Source organism: Hydra vulgaris, chromosome 02 (assembly GCF_038396675.1).
Source record: "Hydra vulgaris chromosome 02, alternate assembly HydraT2T_AEP".
Classification (NCBI taxonomy): domain Eukaryota; kingdom Metazoa; phylum Cnidaria; class Hydrozoa; order Anthoathecata; family Hydridae; genus Hydra; species Hydra vulgaris.
In genome coordinates, this window is record NC_088921.1 from 23,310,599 (window position 1) to 23,332,107 (window position 21,509).

Consider the following 21,509-nt stretch of genomic DNA (forward strand, 5'->3'; position numbering starts at 1 on the left):
AGATGAGGCAAGGGATGTTTCTCTTATCATAAAGAATAACTTTTGATAAAGTCATTGATAAAGTCTGACATGCTGGCCTTCCCCATTAGCTAGTTTCTTATGGTTTATTTGGAAAAACTTGTGAAATCGTTTAGTTATTTCTTTCTCACTGCAGTATTAAAAATGTTCTCCATGAGCAACACTCATCTTTATTTCCAGGAATTTCCAAGGTACCCCAAGGTTCCATGCTTGTTCCTGAGTTGTTCCTTACCTATATCAATGATCTTCCTAATAAACTTACCTTTCTAACTTTTTAATTGTCTCTTTTAACTACTGCTGCCACAACAATGAAGTCCAATCATGACAAAAATTTATCACCTTTTGATCGCTTAAATCAGGCAGCCAATTTTGAATGAGATTTCTTTTTCATGACATCTTAAGGGTTGCAGTGGCAGGTAAACATTAACCCAAACAACTCAGCTATTTACTGCTAATAAATATCGCATAATTGTTAACATTTTTATATTGGGTTATTAATAAATGGCTTATTGAAAATCACTTATTAAAAGCAGATTGAAAAACATGATGTCAATAACAGAATCTAAAATGAGCACCTTGATTGTGGAAAAATTATGTAGCCAGTATTTATTGCAAAACATTTATGGAATCATTTCAAATATAATTGAATTGAAATTAAAAAATTGAAATATCAAAAGACAAACCAACAACTTTTCTGCAAAAAAGTTTTGCAAAAAGTTTAATGCTGCAAATAATTTATGCAGACAAATATAAAAGTTATCAATTTATCCACGCTTTTTTTTTTTTTTTTTTTTATATATATCTTTGCTTCCAACAAGGCTGCAAGCAGCCACTAATTAAAGTTGGAAGTTACTGAAAGAGAAAAGATGAAGATTGTAGAGCAAGATAACGATTGACGGACAACTTAAAAGATTGCAAATTATATGAATCAGGAAAGCAAGATGAAGGAAGCGAATTCCAAAGAGCTGATGTTCGAGGAAAAAAACTAGACGAATAAGCGTTTTTAGAGCACTTAGGAACAGTCACAGAAAAAAGATGAAACTTAATTGAATGACGAGTAACACGAGAATGAATTATAGTAGATGGCACAAGAGACGCTAGCTCTTTAGAGCAGTGCCCATTATAGTATTTATAAAAAAGAGAAAGAGAAGCAACATTACGACGATGTGATAATGGTTAGAGGTTGGCTGCAAGAGCAGGTCCAACTATGTTTACAATGCGTTTTTGCACCTTGTCTAAAAGAGAAAGGACATCATTAGAAGAACCGCCCCAGATATGGCAACAATATTCCATACAAGGCCGGATTTGAGATTTATAGAGATAGAGAATAGAATCCGAAGTAAGAAAGTGTCGAGCTCGATAAAGAGATGCAACCTTAGCAGATGCTTATTTTGCAACTGATTTGATATATGGTTTCCAAGAAAAATTGGAAGTAAGAGTTAATCCTAGAAGATGAAGAGTAGGTGACTCATCGAGTACATCACTGTTCATAAATATAGCAAGATCTAAATTATTTCGATAACGATTGGCTGAAAAAAAATTTTCCACCATAACTGTTGAACATGTATTAGACATAACTGCTGGCATGATTTGACACCAAAGAAATGTCAAACAAACGATTTTTTATTTGACTGCATGACTTTTCTGACGAGCCATTCCAGTTTTAACAATGTTTCTGCTTCTTATAAATTTAGCTTTAAAAAGCTTTAATTAACATACAAATAATAACATATAAAGTTATGTATTAACATATACATAACATATACATAATACATAACATATAAAGTTATATATTAGTATTATCATCACTATTTTACAAGTAGTTGAAAAGGTTTTTAGAAAACTTCAGTCATAGTAAACTTAAGTACTTTAGTAAAGAAAAATTCTTTTTCCTTCAAAAAACTTTTTAATATTTAGTATTCCTTAAGAAAGCAGTCATAACTAATTTCTAACTACTTTTTTTAAAGTAAAATAAAATAGTTTTATCATGTAAGGTAGTTTTAACTACAACTTAATTATTTGATCGGCACCACACCACACAATTGTTTATCACTAACGCAAACTGTACAAAACATTTTTAATATTCTACTTTTTTACGCAAAATCTCTACATTTTTACGCAACTAGACCTTCAACTAGACCTGACGCAACTAGACCTTCAACTAGACCTGACGCAACTAGACCTTCAACTAGACCTGACGCAACTAGACATGACGCAACTAGACCTTCAACTAGACCTGACACAACTAGACCTGACACAACTAGACCTTCAACTAGACTTTACGCAACTAGACCTTCAACTAGACTTTAAGCAAACAGACCTTCAACTAGACCTGACGTCCAAAACTTTTTTTTATCAAAGTGCAAAGCTACTACAAGTGGTAACTAATGGTAACAAAGTAGCTACTTTGTACTTGAACTTTTAAATTAGTATGTATCTTAAGTAGACAAATTTTCGAATAACATACTTTAGTCTTGATGAATAACTTACCATGCTATAAAAAATAAAAAATTTATTTTTCTGACTTTTTGTTTTTTAACTTTAAATAGTACACTCATATTTTGTTTGAACAAGATCAGAAAAAGAAATTTTTGAAATTTATCATACCATTTCGCTTTTATAGATGTTTGTTGTTGAAAAAAAAAAATTTCACTTAAATTGCATCATAACTGTTTTTTAACTATAACTTTGAAATGCAACAAAATAAAAACTTTTCCATGAATTAAAAGAAAATAAATTTGCCCAAATCGATAAATGCATAAATAATAAATAAATAAATAATACAAATCGATAAATGCTATTTAATTCGTTAATCATTACTTTAATCGTTAATGTGTTAATTATTAAAAACATTTATTTCTTGGTGTTTTGCTTTAAGCTAAAAACATAATAGTACTTATTTTGAACTGGTAGGCCAAGTGTTAAACAAGTGTTCATGTGTTGTATGTTTCTGTGATAAATAAAACTGTACAAAAATTATTGACAAAATTCGAAATCTTCGAATCTAATCATAAACTTTTATAAAACATTTTAATAACAATAAAAACTCACAAACATTTTGTTCTCAAATGATCCACAGCTACAACCAGAGCATCAATGACTTTAAACAAATTAAGTTTAATTTTCTAAAAACATTTTTATGTACCTTACTAATTTTTTTTTTTAATAAAAAAATAAAATAGTTTACTCAATAGTTACTTATTTCTTTATTAACCTGCTTTATAGTTAATATTTAATTACAAAATTAATAATAATAACTTATTGTAATTATTTCATAATAATAGTTTTTAAGTTGCAAAAATTAATAAAACTATATATACATAAATTATATTGATATAATATATGTACTTACTATGTATACATAAATTATATTATTAATTTAACATAAATTATAAACAAAAACAAAATAAATAAAATAAAAAAATAAAAATTTTAAATTAAGTTAGAATAATAAGTAACTTAGAGAACTGATAAAGTTAGTTGTGGCAGTATTTTTTTAAAAAACTTTTGAAATGCTAAAAAAAATCTATAAATGGAAGAAATATAATAAAATAAAAAAAATCTTTGAAAAGATACAATCAGCATTTGTTGTACCTACAAAATAAAGTAAAATTTTGTTCAATAACAATGAATAAGAATTTCATCACTCATCAAAAACATCATTTTTTGAAACAATTAAATGTTTATAAAAAAGGTTTACCTGGTAGAATACGATTATTAATAAATTTGAGCAAATCAAGATCTATAACACGAAGCTCTTGTACTAATGTGATATGTTTATACTGGTTGTTGTGTCCATCATTCAGAGGATTAAATGTTCCTTAAAAATTTTATCAAAATAAAAACCACAATAAAGTTGAATCAGAATGAAAATTAAAAATACCAATTATGATAATCTATTTAATTATGAAAAAACAAACTTTGAATGTTTGGACAAAATTTAAAAAACAGAAAATTAAATCAGAGAATTCTAATTTCAACTTGAATACAAAAATTATTCAATACAAAAAGTCTGAGAAAAAAACAATTTTTAGTATCAGTAATTTCCTAAATTTCATGTAACGGGCATGATTCAGATTATATACAAACTTTCAGAAGCTTGTCAATTAATTCCTTACTTATTTGATTTTTGGGGGAAAAAGGGAGGGTGGGGGAAAGGGACAGGGAGTAATTTTGATGTATTTAAAAATCTCCCAGGATTTACAGAGCATCCTTGGAGTATCTTTTAATAAAGAATTTACCTTCTAAGTTTCTTAAAAGTATTAATTATGGGATTTGATAAATTAAAATCTTATGTATCAAAATTATTAGTGATCGACCGAAATTCTGTTTCGGTATTGGCTTTGGCCGAAATTTCAATTTGAACCGATACCTAAATTTTGGTTTTGGTAATTTTTATAAATTCGGTAAAAAGCAAAATTTCGGTTGAAAAAAATCCCGAAAACCCAAAAAATTGTAAGACTTTAAATTTTTATCTAATTTAAAAAAACAGTTATTTTTGAGAATTTTCACAAAGTATTTTAAAAATTTTCACAAAAGTTCTAAGAACTTGCACAAAATATCTCAAAAAAATTTTGTTTTGCAGAGAAAATCTGCCGTTTGTTTACTTTTGCTATTAACTTATATCGCCAACTTATGTGTTAAATCTCAACTTGTGATACTCATGTAATCAATTCTAACATAATATGGGTATAAAAAAACAACAAATGTAAAATTGCTTTTTTAAATAAATTTTCCTAAGAAAATTTATTTAAAAGAGCATTATTAATTAATTTTGGCTAGCCGAAATGTTGGTATTAGTTTCAGTAAAATATTTGCCAAAATGTCGGTTTTGGTTTCGGCACCGAACTAAAGTACCCAAAATTTTGGTTTATTCGGTTTCAGCATTTTTCTGTTTGGGTCGATCACTAAATACTATTATGGAATTTGATAAAGTAAAATCTGTATGTATAATCTGTACCATTTTCAAAAATCTTTTTTTTTTGTTTTTGTTTTTGTAGTGCTTACCTAAAAAGTGAATACTTAATAAAAAAAAGGTACAAAGCTATAAAAAAAAAGTCTGTCTTTAACCAAAATTGTTAAACCACATTTTTTCAACATTAATCTATAAATATTTTCTTAACACTGAACAATAGATATTTTCTAAACTTAAACCAAGATGTTTTCTCAACACTGGACCATAGATATTTTATCAGCACTTAACCGTAGATAATTTCTCAACACTGAACCGTAGATATTTTCTCAACACAGAACCGTAGATATTTTCTCAACACTGAACTGTAGATACTTTCTCAACTTTATTTACTAACAGCTGTTTAAAAGTCATGAATCAATTTTCATAATTTATCATAAATCATACCAAAGTGTAATGAATTAGATGCATATAAAATTTACAGGTGTTTATCATGCTAATACTTTCATTACTAACTATTTTAGTCTAACATTTTGGCATTTAGATAAGTAGTGGCATAATTTAGCTTATTTAATTTAATTTATTCTCTTAGAACAGAGGTCTGGTGTCAACTAAAAATTTTAATAATTTTATGATAACATTATAACAATATAATCTTATAAAATTATAATGTGAAATGGAAAAAATTTTACAAAATTTGCTTTTTCCAACTAATATTATTTCCTATTTCTAATTAATTTTACTTAAATAATGTAAACTTTTAATAAATGTATATATAATATACAAATGTTTCTTTTATCAATTTTTCTTTGATGCATTTATAACTATTGTTTCATGTATTTATAACTGATCAAAAATTAAAATTAAGAAAAAAATTAATCTAAATATTTATTATTAATTTTAAAAATTTTGGCAAAAAAAAATATAAAGCTTACCGTTGGTTCCAAAAAGTATGAGTGTGGCTTCATCTTTATTTTTCTTAGTATCAGCAAATATCTGTACAAAATTTTTTATATTATTAAAGTAAAAAAATAAGCAAAAAATAATAATACAAAAAAAAATTTAATCAAATTGTAAAAATTCATATTGAATTGATTGAAGCAAATGAAACAGACATTTAACTTAAGTAAAAGAAAGACTTAAATAAAGATTTTGAAATGACTTTCGATAAGAATGCATGGATTTATATTTCAATCTTAAAGTTGAAGTAAAAACATTGCATTAGAAACTTTGCATAAATTTATATTTCAATCTCAGAGTTGAAACAGAAACATTGCATTAGAAACATTGCATGGATTTATATTTTAATCTAAGAGTTGAAACAGAAAAATTGCATTAGAAAAATTTCATGGATTATATTTCAATCTAAGAGTTGAAATAAAAACATTGCATGGATTTATATTTAAACTTTATTATTAAAACTTTAGAAAAAAAAAGTTTTTTGACTCACTTTTTAAAATATTTTAAAAAGAAGATTAAAAAAATGAGAAAGTTCATAAATTATATAACATCTAACATAACATCTAACAGGGTATCTAATGAATTAGTGACATTTTCAAATGTGATTAAACATGTGATGTGAGCAAATCAAAAATATTTAGAACTCTTTTCTCATTTATTGGCTTTTATGCTGTGACATTTACATGTTTCATTTACAAATTACATTTTAGAAAAAAAAACCTTTAGGTAAAAAAACTTTTAGGCTCATTTAAATGCATTACATATATTACAATGTATTATAGATGTTATATCATAAGTATGTCAAAATAAGGAAACTAACACATTTATGACAAATTGAGAAAACAAACACATCTATGACAATTTCTAAAGATCAATGTCCTCCATCAATACTACCATTTACTACAAAACTAAAAAAATACAAATTTCTAAAGAAAAATACTTTATTTACTAGCATAGCCAGGTCAGTACAAGAAACTAGAGATGTGCCTTTAGTTTCAGCTTGGTTTTCTGTATTCCGGCAGTTTTTTTGGGTTAAAGTAGGGCACCTGGCACACCTAAATATACCATTTACCTAGAAAAACTGATAGAATAACCAAATACCTGTCAAATACCTGGAACATATATATTCTAGGTACCCAGGAAAGCACTAGAATAGAAAGATGACAAATACCCAGTTTTGACCAGATACCTGGCAGATTTTCCAGCGTACCCAGAATATAAAAGTGCCAGGCATCTGGCTTGGATTATTGCTAACTTTTCCCAGTACTCATAATATATAGATGTACTGGTGCACAGATAATCATGATTGAGCTGGGTACTTGGCACGAAACCATTTTTTTTTTAATTTTTTACCACTTTTGAATTGAACCATTTTGGATCTTCCAGATATTTTTGTATCTTCTTCATATTCCTAAAATTGCGCCATTTGGAAAATCATAATTGATATTCAGTTTTTAAAAGAGCTTTTTATTTTTGTTGTTAGGATGATGAATACGAAGACCAATTAATTAAAAGCAGGAAATGAATCTTTTTTCTAATGGAACATTTTCCGTTTCTTTGTAGGTAAATTCAGAAAGATTGTGTTTAAGACTACTTATAGTCTGGAAATCGGACATTGTCTGGCACTTATCGGGTAAAAACATCATATACCAGTCATTTTGTCTAACTCATATTTTGTGTGCATTTATTTTAAAATTATTTTAAAATGAATTCTAGTATTGAATATGAACTTCATTTTTTAAACTTTTTGTTCTACGAATTGGCATTGTAATAAAATTTGTATAAAAATTTTATAAAAACTCTTAAATTATTAAAAATTCATAAGAATAAGTTTTGAGAAGACTATCAGACTCTGACCATTCAAAATACTATAGCTACAACCTGCTTCCATTTTCTGGTAACATGTGGATTTCATGCTGGAAAAAATCTTGGTCTTTTAAAGCAATCCAGTGATTAACCCATTTTTTAGTATCATCATAAGAAGAAAATCACTGCTCAGCCAGGTCATGTGTCATTGACCAGAACAAATGGTAATCAGAGGGGGCAATGCCTGGTGAACATATCGGGTGGGATATGACTTCCCATTTGAGGCTCTCCGAATACAACATGGGATCATGCTCTGTCATGTTAAAGAATAACTTTGTCATGTCTTTTGGTGTATTGAGGCCTTTTATCCTTCAGTGCTTGGTTCAACTTGATCAAATATTGTCAGTAATGATCTGCTGTATCTGTCGCACTTGGTTTAAGCAGCTCATAATATATTACTTTAATATGGTCCCACCAGATACTGAGTATGAGCTTTATCGGTTTTGCTTTCTATGATGAAGGCTCGCGCTAATATTTTTCTGTGTTTAGGGCTGTTGTAACTTATCCACTTTTAATCACCATTGAAAATGAATGCTTTGTATTATTTTTTGAATTATGAATTTCATATTATGAAACTCCAAATACAAATTATGAAACTCCAAATACAAAACAGAAAATGAATTTGAATACACAGTTTACTTGATAAAATACAACTTTTGTTGAACTAATTCATTTTTTAAAAGATTTTGAAGCACCAATTTTTTTTTTAATTAAGCAGCCTGATTTTTTTCATTATTAATAAAACATTAAAACTAATATTAATAAATTAAGTTTATAATTTAGTATTTATTTAATATTTTGTTTAATTTTATAAATTTCAATGAATATTTTAGCTTTCAGAACACCTTAAAAAATAATTTTTTCAAAAATTTTTTTTAATGCTTATTGAAAAACAGTACTTTTTATTTTTATTTATAATTTTTTTATTTTTTTTTATTTTTATGTTATGTCATGTTACGTTATGTTAGTTTTCAGGCTAGAGTTTTTTTGCTATTTAATGTTGTTTATAAAATTAACTGTAGAAAAATCTTGAAAAAATTTAAATTTATAATAAAAATACATTTATAATAGTATGTTATACTTCTTTATTTACATTTTAAAAAACATAATGAAAAATATTTTTTTTTTCAAATTTTAATTTTTTTAATTTTTAAGTTTGGCTTTTTTCATTTTCTGTTTCTTCAAGATATTCTTTTTTTAGTTATTTTTAATTTTCTTTTCTTTTTTTGTTTTTTAGTTGTTTTTTTTTCAGCACCTTTTTGAAATGCTCAAGTTGTCAAAACATGCAATCAGTCTAGTTAAAAAAATTTAAGTTTAGACTGAATTCAGGGCCTATTTTCTGAATAAATACTTGCTCATTTTATAGGCTCATTTCATAACAAAACTTTTTTTTAAATACCTTTTGTGTTAGATTATTTTATTTTATAAATCAATGTTTAAACAAAGTGAAATATTTAAAACAAATTGTCAAACAATTGACTTAATTTTTCAGGACTAACTCGTCTGAATATTTAAATATTTAAGGTAACCTTTTGTAACCGATCTTTAAATTAAAAAAATATTTTTTAAGGCACACAACAATTTAAAAACTGAACCAAAATACATTCAAAAAACATCATCAGTCAACATCAACATCATCCTGGTTTCACAGTTAATGAAAGTTGAAAAAAATTTTAATAGAATAACCTTAATTATATTAAAATGTTAGAACCATATTTTATAATTAGACTTAAAATTTCATTAAATATATTTTGGCACTCAAAAGATACAGTCTTATGAAATTTAGAAACTTTTTATTTTTAAATGATTTTCGATTATAGAGAAAGGATCAAAAAATAAATATAAAGTTGCGGTTTTTAATTCAGTTTAAATGATTTTTATTTTATGTCAACCAACTGAAAAGAATAATTTAAAAACCTGAAGAAAAAATAAAATTAACATAGGCAGGCCTAGCAAGGCTTTTATTAAAATGTTAAGTCTATCAAAAACACTTTATTTAAAATCATTATCTTGATTTTATCAAAAATCAAGATTTTGTTTGAGGTCAAATTTGATCTAAGAAAAAGAAAAATATATAAAAAGAAAGATTAAACCATAATAAGAGTAACAAAAAAACATGGTTTAAAGATATCAAAACCATCCAGGAAAATATTTTGAAAATTTTCCCTTATGCTCTTTGTTTAAATTACTGTCTTTGATTGTTCATAGTCATTTTCTTTTATTTTTGATCCAGTTAGTCAACATTTGAAAAGAACATTTTATAATTGTTTTATTTTTCAATCAAAGATTTGAAACGCTCAATAATAGTATTCTCCTTCTCTCCTGATTCTAAAAAGTCTTAAAAAGTCAAAGTTACTTTTTAGAATCAGGAGGAGAGGAGACTCTAAAAAATCTGTGTTGAAAAAAAAACATTATTACCATCAACAGTATTCGATACATTATTATCAACAGCAATAGAATTTTAAGCCATTGAGTTTCACGAATGTAACAAATCCTAATAGTTGAAATTCACTTAACACTGAGAAAACTCTGGATCTACAATAAACTCAATAACAGCTAAATTAACTCAAGTCTCTAAGACTCCTCTTCCAACAAAAATACTTTGGGGGTGGGGGTTTTAAAAAGCACTTTTGTTGGCAGAGGAACAAGGTACTTAATCAGATCTTTTTGTTGGTGGAGAAGCAAGGTACTTAATCAGATCTTTAAATGATCTGATTAAGTACCTTGTTGGCATTTTATTTCTTATCACAATGTCATTTGAGTAAGCCATTAGACAATAAATCAGTAAAAGTTGATTTCAAAATGCATAAGACTGCAAATAAAAGATTTACAAATTGTTTATAAGTGTTATATTCTTAAGAGCTATGTATTATGAACTAAATAATTGATGTCAATCACATCATTGTAATAATACGGTTAAATGAAGTTATTCTAATGATATTTAATTGATGTGCTATAAAATCCATTTTGTAGATCTTGAATTTTGTTTTAAGTTTGACTTAATATTTGATAAAAGCCAAAAATACTTATTATAGACTAATTTATTACGGTTTCCAAACAATTTTATCAAATATTAAGTCATTATGGATGCTAAAATATTTTTAAAAGTACTATGTGACAAACCAAACAATGAAGAATGTATATACTGGAAAAAAAATGCTATCAATTTATCTAGATAAAGCTAATATTGACTAAGATTCCAAACTTTGAGTTTTATTTGTTCTATCAGGAGTGAAATTTTTCACAATAAACCGAGATAGTACATCATATGATGATGCAATCAAAATACTCAATAACAAATATCAAAAACAATCAACAGCTATTATGATGCGCCACAAACTTTGCTTTTTTAAGCAACATGAAGGAGAAACAAGTGAAAGCTTCATGAGCAGCCTGAAACAATTTGCAAGAAAGCTTCAAGCTACAGAAGACAATTTAGAGGCACTTTATAAAACAGCGCTAACAATGGAATTAGTCACCGAAGATGATCTTAGTTTGACAACAACCACGACAGATAATACCACGCAATCAACTTATGCTGCAAGTCATAGTGTTATGAAATCTTCTTGTTACTGGTGGGGTAATGATCAACATCCAAAATATAAATGCCAAGCACAAAATTCCACCTGTACATATTGTCAAAGAAGGGGCCACTGGGCAACTATCTGTCTCTTAAAGAAACAAAATAAAACCTACACTAAAGCAGCAGTTGTTAAAGAATATAAGGAAGAAAGGGATAACGCAATAATATTTACGGTCATAGCAGCAATCGACTCATCTGGTAGACTAATTAACATCACCATTAACAAAAATATAACACAAGCACTGATAGATACTGGTTCGATAAAATATTTATTACATCAGAACTTCTTCAACATTGGAAGCTTTTTTACAATGCTCAATCTACCTCGAAGGTATCATTGGCAGATAATCCAACATTAAAAGTTAAAGGAATCTTCCAAGGCTCATTGTTATTAGCTTGCGAAAAACTGAAAGTGCAATTCCTCGTTGTAGACATCTTGGTAGCACCCATAATTATCGGAATGGACGTGTTAACACAACATATCTCAATTAATATTAATTTTAAAGGAAACAAAGAGCCCTTAAAATTCTGTCTGGCAAAAAAATGCTTGAAGTGTACTACTTACGCATTAATACCTGGAATTGATATTGACAAAATTAAACCAGTCACTACAACATCATGAAAGGTTCCCAAAAATAACTCCTTCATAACAGACAAGATAAACCGTATATTAAAGCAAGATATAATTTAAGTGAGCCATAGTCCTTGGTGTTCACAATGTTTTGTAGTATCATCAGGAAACAAAAATCGTCTTGTGATCAATTATTTGAATACAATCAATCTACACACTCCACTCGATTCATACCCAACACCCCAAATCAACGATTTGATACTTAAGCTGCTCATAAAGTCTTAAGTACAATTAACCTCGAATCAGCTTATCATCAGAAAAATATGACCTGAAGATTACAAGCTAACTGCATTTGAAGCTAATGGCAGACTACACGAGTTCAAATGTTTACCTTTTGATTGCACAAATGCTGTACTAATTTTCCAGCAGGTTATGGATGAATTTATTTAGACTAATAAACTAGAAAACACATATGCTTATTTCGACAATATAAATATTGGTTGAAAAAATGCACAAGAGCACGATAAAAATCCCCCAACTTCAAAGTTCCCTTAACTATTGAAACAGATGCCTCTGACAAAGCACTGGGAGGAATTGTACTTTAACTAGGCAGACCCGAGGCCTTCTTCTCAAGAACATTAACAAATGCTGAAAGAAAACACGCAGTTGTTGAGAAAGAAGCAGCTGCGTTAGTAGAATGCTGTAGAAGATGGAAACACTTAATTAATTCAGTACCATATATCATTATAATTACAGACCAAAGATCCATTTTCCTTATTTTCAATATACTTATATCAAATCAGTTGCAAAATAAGCATCTGCTAAGGTTGCATCTCTTTATCGAGCTCGTCACTTTCTTACTACGGATTCTATTCTCTATCTCTATAAATCTCAAATCCGGCCTTGTATGGAATACTGTTGCCATATCTGGGGCAGATCCTCTAATGATGCCCTTTCTCTTTGAGACAAGGTGCAAAAACGCGTTGTAAACATAGTTGGACCTGCTCTTGCAGCCAACCTCCAACCATTATCACATCGTTGTAATGTTGCTTCTTTTTCTCTTTTCTACAAATACTATAATGGGCACTGCTCTAAAGAGCTAGCGTCTCTTGTGCTATCTACTAAAATTCATTCTCGTGTTACTTGTCATTCAATTAAGTGTCATCCTTTTCTGTGACTGTTCCTAAGTGCTCCAAAAACGCTTATTCGTCTAGTTTTTTTCAGCCTTGTTGGAAGCGAAGATGTTTAAAAAAAAAAAAAAAACAGATTTCAACAAAAATTAAAAACAAAAAACTAACTCGATGGCGTTTAGAATTAGAAGATATTAATTACACAATTTCACACAGACTAGGAAACCAAAATATCGTAGCCGATGTTCTTTCTCGATGTTGATCGATTCAAAATACCAATAAAACCTTTTACGATATTCATTCCCAACTATGTCATCCTGGAGTTAAAAAAATGAGACATTATTGCAAAACCTGAAATTTACCCTGCTCTACCGCTGAAATTAAACAACTAATGGGCCAATGTGCAATCTGTAACGATCTCAAATCGCGTTTCTACAAACCTCCAACAGGTCATCTTATTCAGGCAACGAGACCTTGGGAACGCTTATCTATGGACTTTGTCTGACCTTTACAATCCACCACAGCCAATAAATACAACCTCGTGGTAGTAGACAAATACTCACACTACCCATTTGCATTTCCTTGTAAGGATATAACAGCTGACACTATGGTACAATACCTTTTCAGTCTTTTTTCATTATTTGGTGCACCATCATCTATGCATACAGATCAAGGAACACAGTTTGAAAGTATAAAACTTAAAGTATTCCTAGAAAGAAACAGTGTCATCAAAACTCGAACTACTCTGTATCACCCACAAAACAACAGTCAACATGAACAAATGAATGGAACAATACTTAAAGCTATTAGTCTGGCCCTGAAAACATTGAGTCTGGGAAAAGCTAGGTGGGAGGTAGCATTGCAGATGGCTCTATCCTATATAAGAGGACTTCTGTGTACTGCTACTAATGAAACACCCTACCAGAGGATGATGAACTTTCAGCGTTTATCAATAATAGGTACGGTTCTACCAAACTTCCTAACAGAGCAGGATTCGACAATCTTATACAGATGTCAGATATGATTAAAAGAAGATCTACTTATCAGCAGAGTTCAACTATTAGAAACACTATCGCCCCACTTCGCACATGTCAAACTTCAAAATGGAAAAATTGATACCATTTCAACGAAAGATCTTGTCCCACTACAGATGTAAATCCATTAATAAAACCAGTCCAACCACAGTGCTAATGCTCAAACAATGACAAAATTGTCTTTAGTAACAACAGCCACAATTCTGGAAATAGAAAACAAGATAATTTAAATGACACCAACACACCTACAGCATTCGTTTGGGAATTCAATAAAGGAAAGCTTCTCTTATGACCAATCAACTACAACAATACCTAACCAACAATCTAAACAAAAGGCTACTACTCCTGACATACAACCTAATAAATCTTCAAGAACAGGACATACTATTAAAAGGTCAAAGTATCTCAACGACTACTTTCTTTCATAGAGTATTATCCGAGAGTAAGCCATTACACCTCATACTAAAACTTTCTTAAAACAGAGAATACTGTTATATTCTTAAGAACTATGTATTATAAACTAAATAATTGATGTCAATCACGTCACTATAATAATAGGGTTAAATGAACTTAAGTTATTCTAATTATATTTAATTGATGTGCTATAAAATCCGTTTTGTAGATCTTAAATTGTGTTTGACTTTATATTTGATAAAGCCAAAAATACTTAATATAGACTTATTTACTTCTGTTTCACAACAATAAATATTTATACCAACTTTGCCTGAATGACATCTGCATTAAGTGACTCTTGGGTGCATAGAGTGTCAACATTCCATTTCATCAAGTTCTGTACAGTGAAACGAAATCCCCTCAACAGCTTTGTTTGTAGCATACAAATTTTCAACATTAGTTCTTATAGCTAGGTATTCAAAGTCCTGCATGGAAGTGACCACAGATTTAGTTAGCTTTCCTCTTCTGTGGAGTGATGTGTTTGTTCCTTTGTAAACATTAAAAAGCCTATAAAATTTAGAGCCCATTCTCTTCTGTATATGCTAAATACAATTTTGTGGTTTTAAAATTCATATCTATCTACTACTTATTTAAAAGGGAAGGTCTAATTATCTCTAAAATAGTATTTTCTCTTCCAAATATTTTTTTTAAGTAATTAAATATCTTGACTGCCCCAGCAGACTGCATAGCACTTATAGAACAAACAGAGTTAATATTGCACTGGTGGTTTGCAAAACATTTTGCAAATATTCTGGAGATGTTTCTTTATTTTACTAAGGGACTAAATTAAATTAAATTTAATAGTAATTGCTTGCAGTCTTGTTGGGAGTGAATAAAAATTAAAAAAAGAAAAAAAACTGTTAGTAAAACTGAAGACACTGATCAGCAAGAAAAAATCATTTCATTCAAATCCCACCCTTATTTTTTGCAAGTCAACAATACTTATTATTTGTATCTCAAACAGTTTCCTCTATGTTGTACCTTCATCTTTACTAGTACTTTTGCAAGGTTTTAAGGTAAAAAAGCTCTTTTCTAAAGCTTTTTTATATCTAAATTTCAGAAATTTTCAAAAAAAGAAAGAAGGAATTTTCAATAGTTTTTTTTCTTATGGGACTACTTTCATGTTGGTTACCCTTAAATTTTTCTGTTATATTTAAAAAAATTGCATTATGGAAATCCATCCAAACCACACAAGAACCATAGACATTAACTTAAAAATTCTAATATCCGGGACATTTCATATCCAGTAAAATCTGCATTTAACAATGTAAAATAGTAAAACTAATAATAAAAACAACGAAGATTTTGAGCGTACTTTTCTTTGCACAATCTTGTTAGCAGCCAAAATACTTTTTTGAAGAAGTGATTGGTTTTCAGAATCAGGTATTGTCATATGAGGACTAACATCAATAATTATTGCTAATGCTTCTGCCTAAATCAAAAATAAATAAATGATAAATAGATGTCAAAACAAATAATAAACAAATAAATAAAGGAATTTCCTTAATTCCAAAAATAATGGCTCTCAAACAAGCCAAGAGAGAAAAAAAAAATGCTTGAAATAACTAAACATGCTTGAGATAACAAAACATGCTTGAGATAACAAAACATTTTATAAATAAAACTAATTAAAACTAATTAAAATTCATTGAAATTAAAATTCAATGCAATCCAACTTACCGGAAAAGCCATTATTATTGTTGCCTACTATTAATTAATTAATTGCCTAAAAATAATAATTGATACTTTTAATGTTAATGGCAAAAATAGAAAGCTTAAATATTTTATAATTTTTGTACACATTTATCTTGTAGTTCAATTAGTGGAATACCTTACTAATTAATTAAACAGTTTTTTTGGCTTCAAATTAGATTTAACAAGCTAGCTGTTTTATTTTATGAAAAATTGTATTAATAATTCAAATATTAATATTCAAAGTTCTAGTTTAGAGTATTAGAATAAATGTATATTTGATTAAACTATGTTTTGTGGGCAGAATTTTTTAACACACATTTGTGATTGGTACGAAAAAAAAAGCATAACTCACATATTTATGAATTAATGATTTTCAAAAATTTATTGTTCAAGTAAGAACTTCTCTTATAAGCACTCTGCAAGCCTCAAACTTATGCATATTTATACTAATATATACATTTATACTTATATATATATATATATATATATATATATATATATATATATATATATATATATATATATATATATAAATATATATATATATACTTATATATATATACTTATATATATATATATATATATATATATATATATATATATATATATATATATATATATATATATATATATATATATATATATATATATATACTTATATATATTTATAAGATGAGTTACCTACCTCAATGAGACCTAAATATTTAAAACTGTTGCGAACAGTTATAAATATATAGGTCACATACTGTGGATATAAATCCACAGTATCTGATGACAATGATGATATTTTAAAACAAACAAGTTTTATGGTTTATGCTAACATGCAACTATGTAAATTTGGTAAATGTAATTTATCGGTCAAATGTGGCTTGTTAAAAACTATTGCACCCATTTTTATGGCATGGCTCTTTTGCAACATAATAACACAGTGTTAAAGAAACTTTAATCATTTTTTGAATAAAATTCTTTTTTTTAAATATTACGCTACAATTATGTTCTTTGCACTTGGTTTACAGACACTTGGTTTACAAAAGTTGTGTAGAAAATAGTGTCGCTTGACACTATTTTCTACACAACTTTTGATTTAGAACTTTAAACTTAATGCACAACAAGGTAGTAGTTAAGAACTGCTCTAAAATGTTTTAAATAGCTTGGTTACTTGTGGTGCCTCTTTTTTGTTTTCTATGGATCTATGTGATCTGAAGTAAATTAATAATATACTAATGTCAAATAAAGATGTTTTACCAAAAAATATATTTTTTTTTTTTTTTTAGATTCTGGAAACATACAAAATATTTCAAGTACGTTCAAATACAATAATAAACTAGAATAATAAAAAATTATTTGATTAAATTGATTAATTTACAATAAAACTTGTCCAAATATTATTAAAATTAAAAATATGAATTTAAAATTTGGAAACATCTAATTTTTACTCTGATCTTCAGGGGCCCCAGGCCATAGCTATTAGTTAATCAAGCACTCAATATTACATAATATATTGATTATATATATATTGAGTATTTCATTTAGTACAGAAAAGCAAGAAAAGCTTTAATAAATATATTAAAGAGGTTCAAAGTTTACATGAATTTAGGTTTGAGCATTTGATTTTTATCAAAAGGTGAATAATGATAACAGTAAATTTTAAAAATAATAAGCAAAGATATCTTAAGCAATGAAAGTTATTCCTAATCTATTCAACTCAAACTAACAATGAATCGCTGAAAGGAGTGATAGAGGAACTCTGGAATAAATTCTGCTTATGTATTAAAAAACATAGCAACCTCACAGTAAAAGACTAAAACTTCATAATTGTGAATATTTTCTGACTTTAAACTCATCAATATTTTTGTTGCTAATTTCAGTATTCAAATTAATTGAATAAATACAACTTACCCTTTAAATGAACTGTTTATTAGTTAAAATACTTTTTGACTCATGGTAGAAGTGACAGTTGTTCCTCGTGCAACAGGAAACTTGTTCTAAAATCTGGTTATCTCAAAAGCTTTGGAGACTTAAATAACTGTTTCCTACCGGTATGCAAATTGTTCAGAGAAACATATGTTAAATTTCAAAGTTTTCTAATTTCACATGTTTGTAATATAATGAAAAGTTTGGTTATGCAAGGCATAATTTTGTGTCTTATTAATTTTCATTCAGATTATTGCAAAGTCATATAAAGGAAGAGGAACCTAAAGAGCTAGGAATAATCGTGGTACTTTTACCGGAACTTTATATTCTTGTGGGTTTTGTAAATCGCATTTGTAATTATATAACTCACTATGAAGGTAAAAAAATAGGTTAATAGCCTTGGTATTATAAGGAAAGGTTATTATGGAGGTGCCCATGATGATAACATTTCAAAAGTAGGAGGTATATATGATGATGTTTCAAGAGCAATGTAGACAATCTTAAATAAGCAATTTGGATAGAGCTGCACCCTTAACATTAAAGAGGTTTGACAGGTACATTTAGAGAACTACTAGATTCACAGTACCACAAATTGATCTAAGACTGTCCAATCTTAGCCTAAAGTATAATAGACGAATTGCTTTTCAACATGATCATATTAAGCTGACTTTACTGAATGATTTAGTGAACTTAAATAAAATTTTATAAACTATTAAAAAAGTGTATTTTCAGGCATTTTGTAGACTGTGATTTTTTGAATGGTCATACAAAGACAAATGCTTAATAAAAATTTGCTGTGATTAAGGCAGGAGAAAACAACCTGATTTGCGCCACCTGCCTCAAATCATTTGGCATATGAGGATGTAAGCAAAATATAATTAAAATCCTAATTTCTAGAATAAAATTTATTGATCTATTTCAAATTTCATATAAAATTAATAAATACTTTAGAGGATTGGTCATAAAAAATTGAAAACCTCATTTTTGGGGTAAGAAAGGGATTTTGGGGGGAAGAGGGGACTTAATATGGTCCTAACTTTTGAACTCCAATAATTTTTATTATTATTATTATTATTGTTGTTGTTATTATTTGAATTGAACAAAAAACACATGTTCTTAACACGTATGTCCATACACTAAATGCGTGCGTGTCTCTAAACAATCTCAAAATTAATTATCACAAAAACATGACAGTTGCGAAATTTAATATAAACAAATAAGTAAAGGATATTTTAGGAATAAACAGTATTTTTTTAAAATTAAAGACAAAGTTTTGCTTTTAAACATTGAAATGATTTTTGCGTAAGACTCGAAGGGCAATTCGGTATTTTTGACAATTTAAGAAACAATATGGACAAAATATGCACAAAGTGGACTTATTTAGTTAGTTTTATTAAAGTGTTAGTAACAACTGGACAAGGGTTTAATGCGGATATGCGGAAATTTTCAAAGGCTGTATTGCTTTGCCTTGAAAAAGTCACTTAAATGTGTTGTTTTTAAATTTGAGGGTAGTTACCCCTTAAGGTTAGGAAAATGTTATTCCGGACAATACACTCCGGAATAACGTTTTCCAAATCTTAAGGGGTAACTACCCACAAATTTAAAAACAACACATTTAACTAACTTTTTCAAACAGTAAATATTATCCTAACATTAGAAATTTAAAAAATATGTAAAACATTAGCCCGTTGCTATGGTAACCAATAAAAATAGCTAAGAATACCAAGAAAACTGGGTTTAGGCTGTAAAAAGAAAAAAGAAAAAATGAGTAAAGGAGTGATAATGTAACTTTGCAAAACTGTTCTAAATGTGTAAAAATGTGATATGAGTGAAGTCAATTGTTTATTAAGTTTTTTTTTAAAATTTAAAACAAATTAAGTAATAAAAAAAAGTTTAAAACAAAATACATAAAACACAATAACTCAAAATCTAAAGTTTTATTCGAAGTTCTACTCCACTCATATATGAGTGGAGTAGAACTTCGTAATATTTATAATATATATTATAAATATTAATAAAATAAACAATCCCTAAAAATTTCTTCATACTTTTTGAGATTTTTTTTTACGGCATGCTTGGAACGTAAAACAAAAAATAAATTCATAAAAAAAGTGATATTTTAAAAAGTAAACTAAGAAAAGTATGACTTTTGAAAAAAAAATTTAAAAGCTACAAGGTTCATAGCATTTCATGCGTTTTTTTTTTTTTTTTTTTTTTTTTTTGACTTATCGCACTTTGATAAGAGTTGAAATCAAAGTAACCTTTGTTTAACCTTAAGACTTTCACTCGTCTTAAATGATATCTTTATTAGCTTCTCGTTTATAAGCCTGTAACCTGCAAAAGTAAAGTGCTTTGGTTTCATTTTAAGTTTTTTATAAATTTAAATAACAGACTCATGTCTATAACAATATTTATGCCGTTTCGAATGTACGCACATTAGCTTTTTCATATTTTTGTTTATGTTGTTATATAAATAAGCTTTGATAAAATAAAAATAAATAACTTGATAAAATCGTATTTTAGAAACAATATAAACTGGCTACATACAGAGGTGACTCAACGAACAAAATGGGGGGGGGGGGGGTGAATCCTCAAAAATATACCGACCGGCTTCTGAAAATAAATTTAAAAAAAATGGTCCTCGAAACGAAAATTTAACCGACTGAATTGTGTCAAATATCCGACAAGCTGACTAAATTTTTGAAAAAATCGACTATAACTTGAAAATCACCTTTTTGGGGGTCCATCCTTCTCACCCCACCTCCCTCCCCCTCCGTAAAATCGCCTCTGTCTACATATAAAAAAAACAGAATATTAAACAGCAAATAGGATGTAAATCTTAATCTGTATTTGAAACAGAAATACTAAAAAAGCACAAAAAAGTGTATTCTCTCCGTTGTAATGCACGTTGCTATGAATATTTTTTAAACGTAGGTTTAAAACAACAAATATTAGAGAAAAATTTATCAAGAAACATGGGTTGTTTTTTTTTCCAGATTAAAAATCTGCATAAAATTTTGAGCTATATTAGCTAAATAATAACAATTTTTTGAAAAATTTAGAGGCCCTTTAACCATATTGCTGCTGCAACCCAAACCCTTAATCTATGTAGCAGCACTCCTTTGCATGTTCTCGAAAAATCAGTCAATGTATGCATTGAAGTCCCAATTCCCTAACGCTAATTCCACACTTTAATTCTGCAATTTACCAGCTAAAAATTTTCACATTTTAACAATCCCCCGACAACGTTGTTTGCGTACTTTACAATTACAACCACGCGAGTTGTTATTGTTGCAAACCACAAACAACATAAAACTTTAAGGACAAACCTGATTGAGAAAAATTTGAAAAACATGTTGCCAATTCATAACCA

General features: G+C 28.1%; 1 protein-coding gene across 2 annotated transcripts in view; it reads right to left on the reverse strand.

The window, feature by feature from the left end:
* Window positions 1-16,266, reverse strand: part of LOC100208923 (X-ray repair cross-complementing protein 5) — a 70,863-nt gene extending 54,597 nt beyond the window's left edge. For both annotated transcript variants that reach the window (XM_065790327.1, XM_065790329.1), the window contains exons 1-6: window positions 16,208-16,266; window positions 15,843-15,959; window positions 5,866-5,926; window positions 3,719-3,838; window positions 3,595-3,612; window positions 3,070-3,118 (exon numbers count right to left, since the gene is read on the reverse strand). In XM_065790327.1, coding sequence (XP_065646399.1) covers window positions 3,070-3,118; window positions 3,595-3,612; window positions 3,719-3,838; window positions 5,866-5,926; window positions 15,843-15,959; window positions 16,208-16,219 — 377 coding nt within the window. In that variant the 5' untranslated portion in view covers window positions 16,220-16,266. The remainder of the gene's footprint in view (window positions 1-3,069; window positions 3,119-3,594; window positions 3,613-3,718; window positions 3,839-5,865; window positions 5,927-15,842; window positions 15,960-16,207) is intronic.
* Window positions 16,267-21,509: the final 5,243 nt, after the last annotated feature.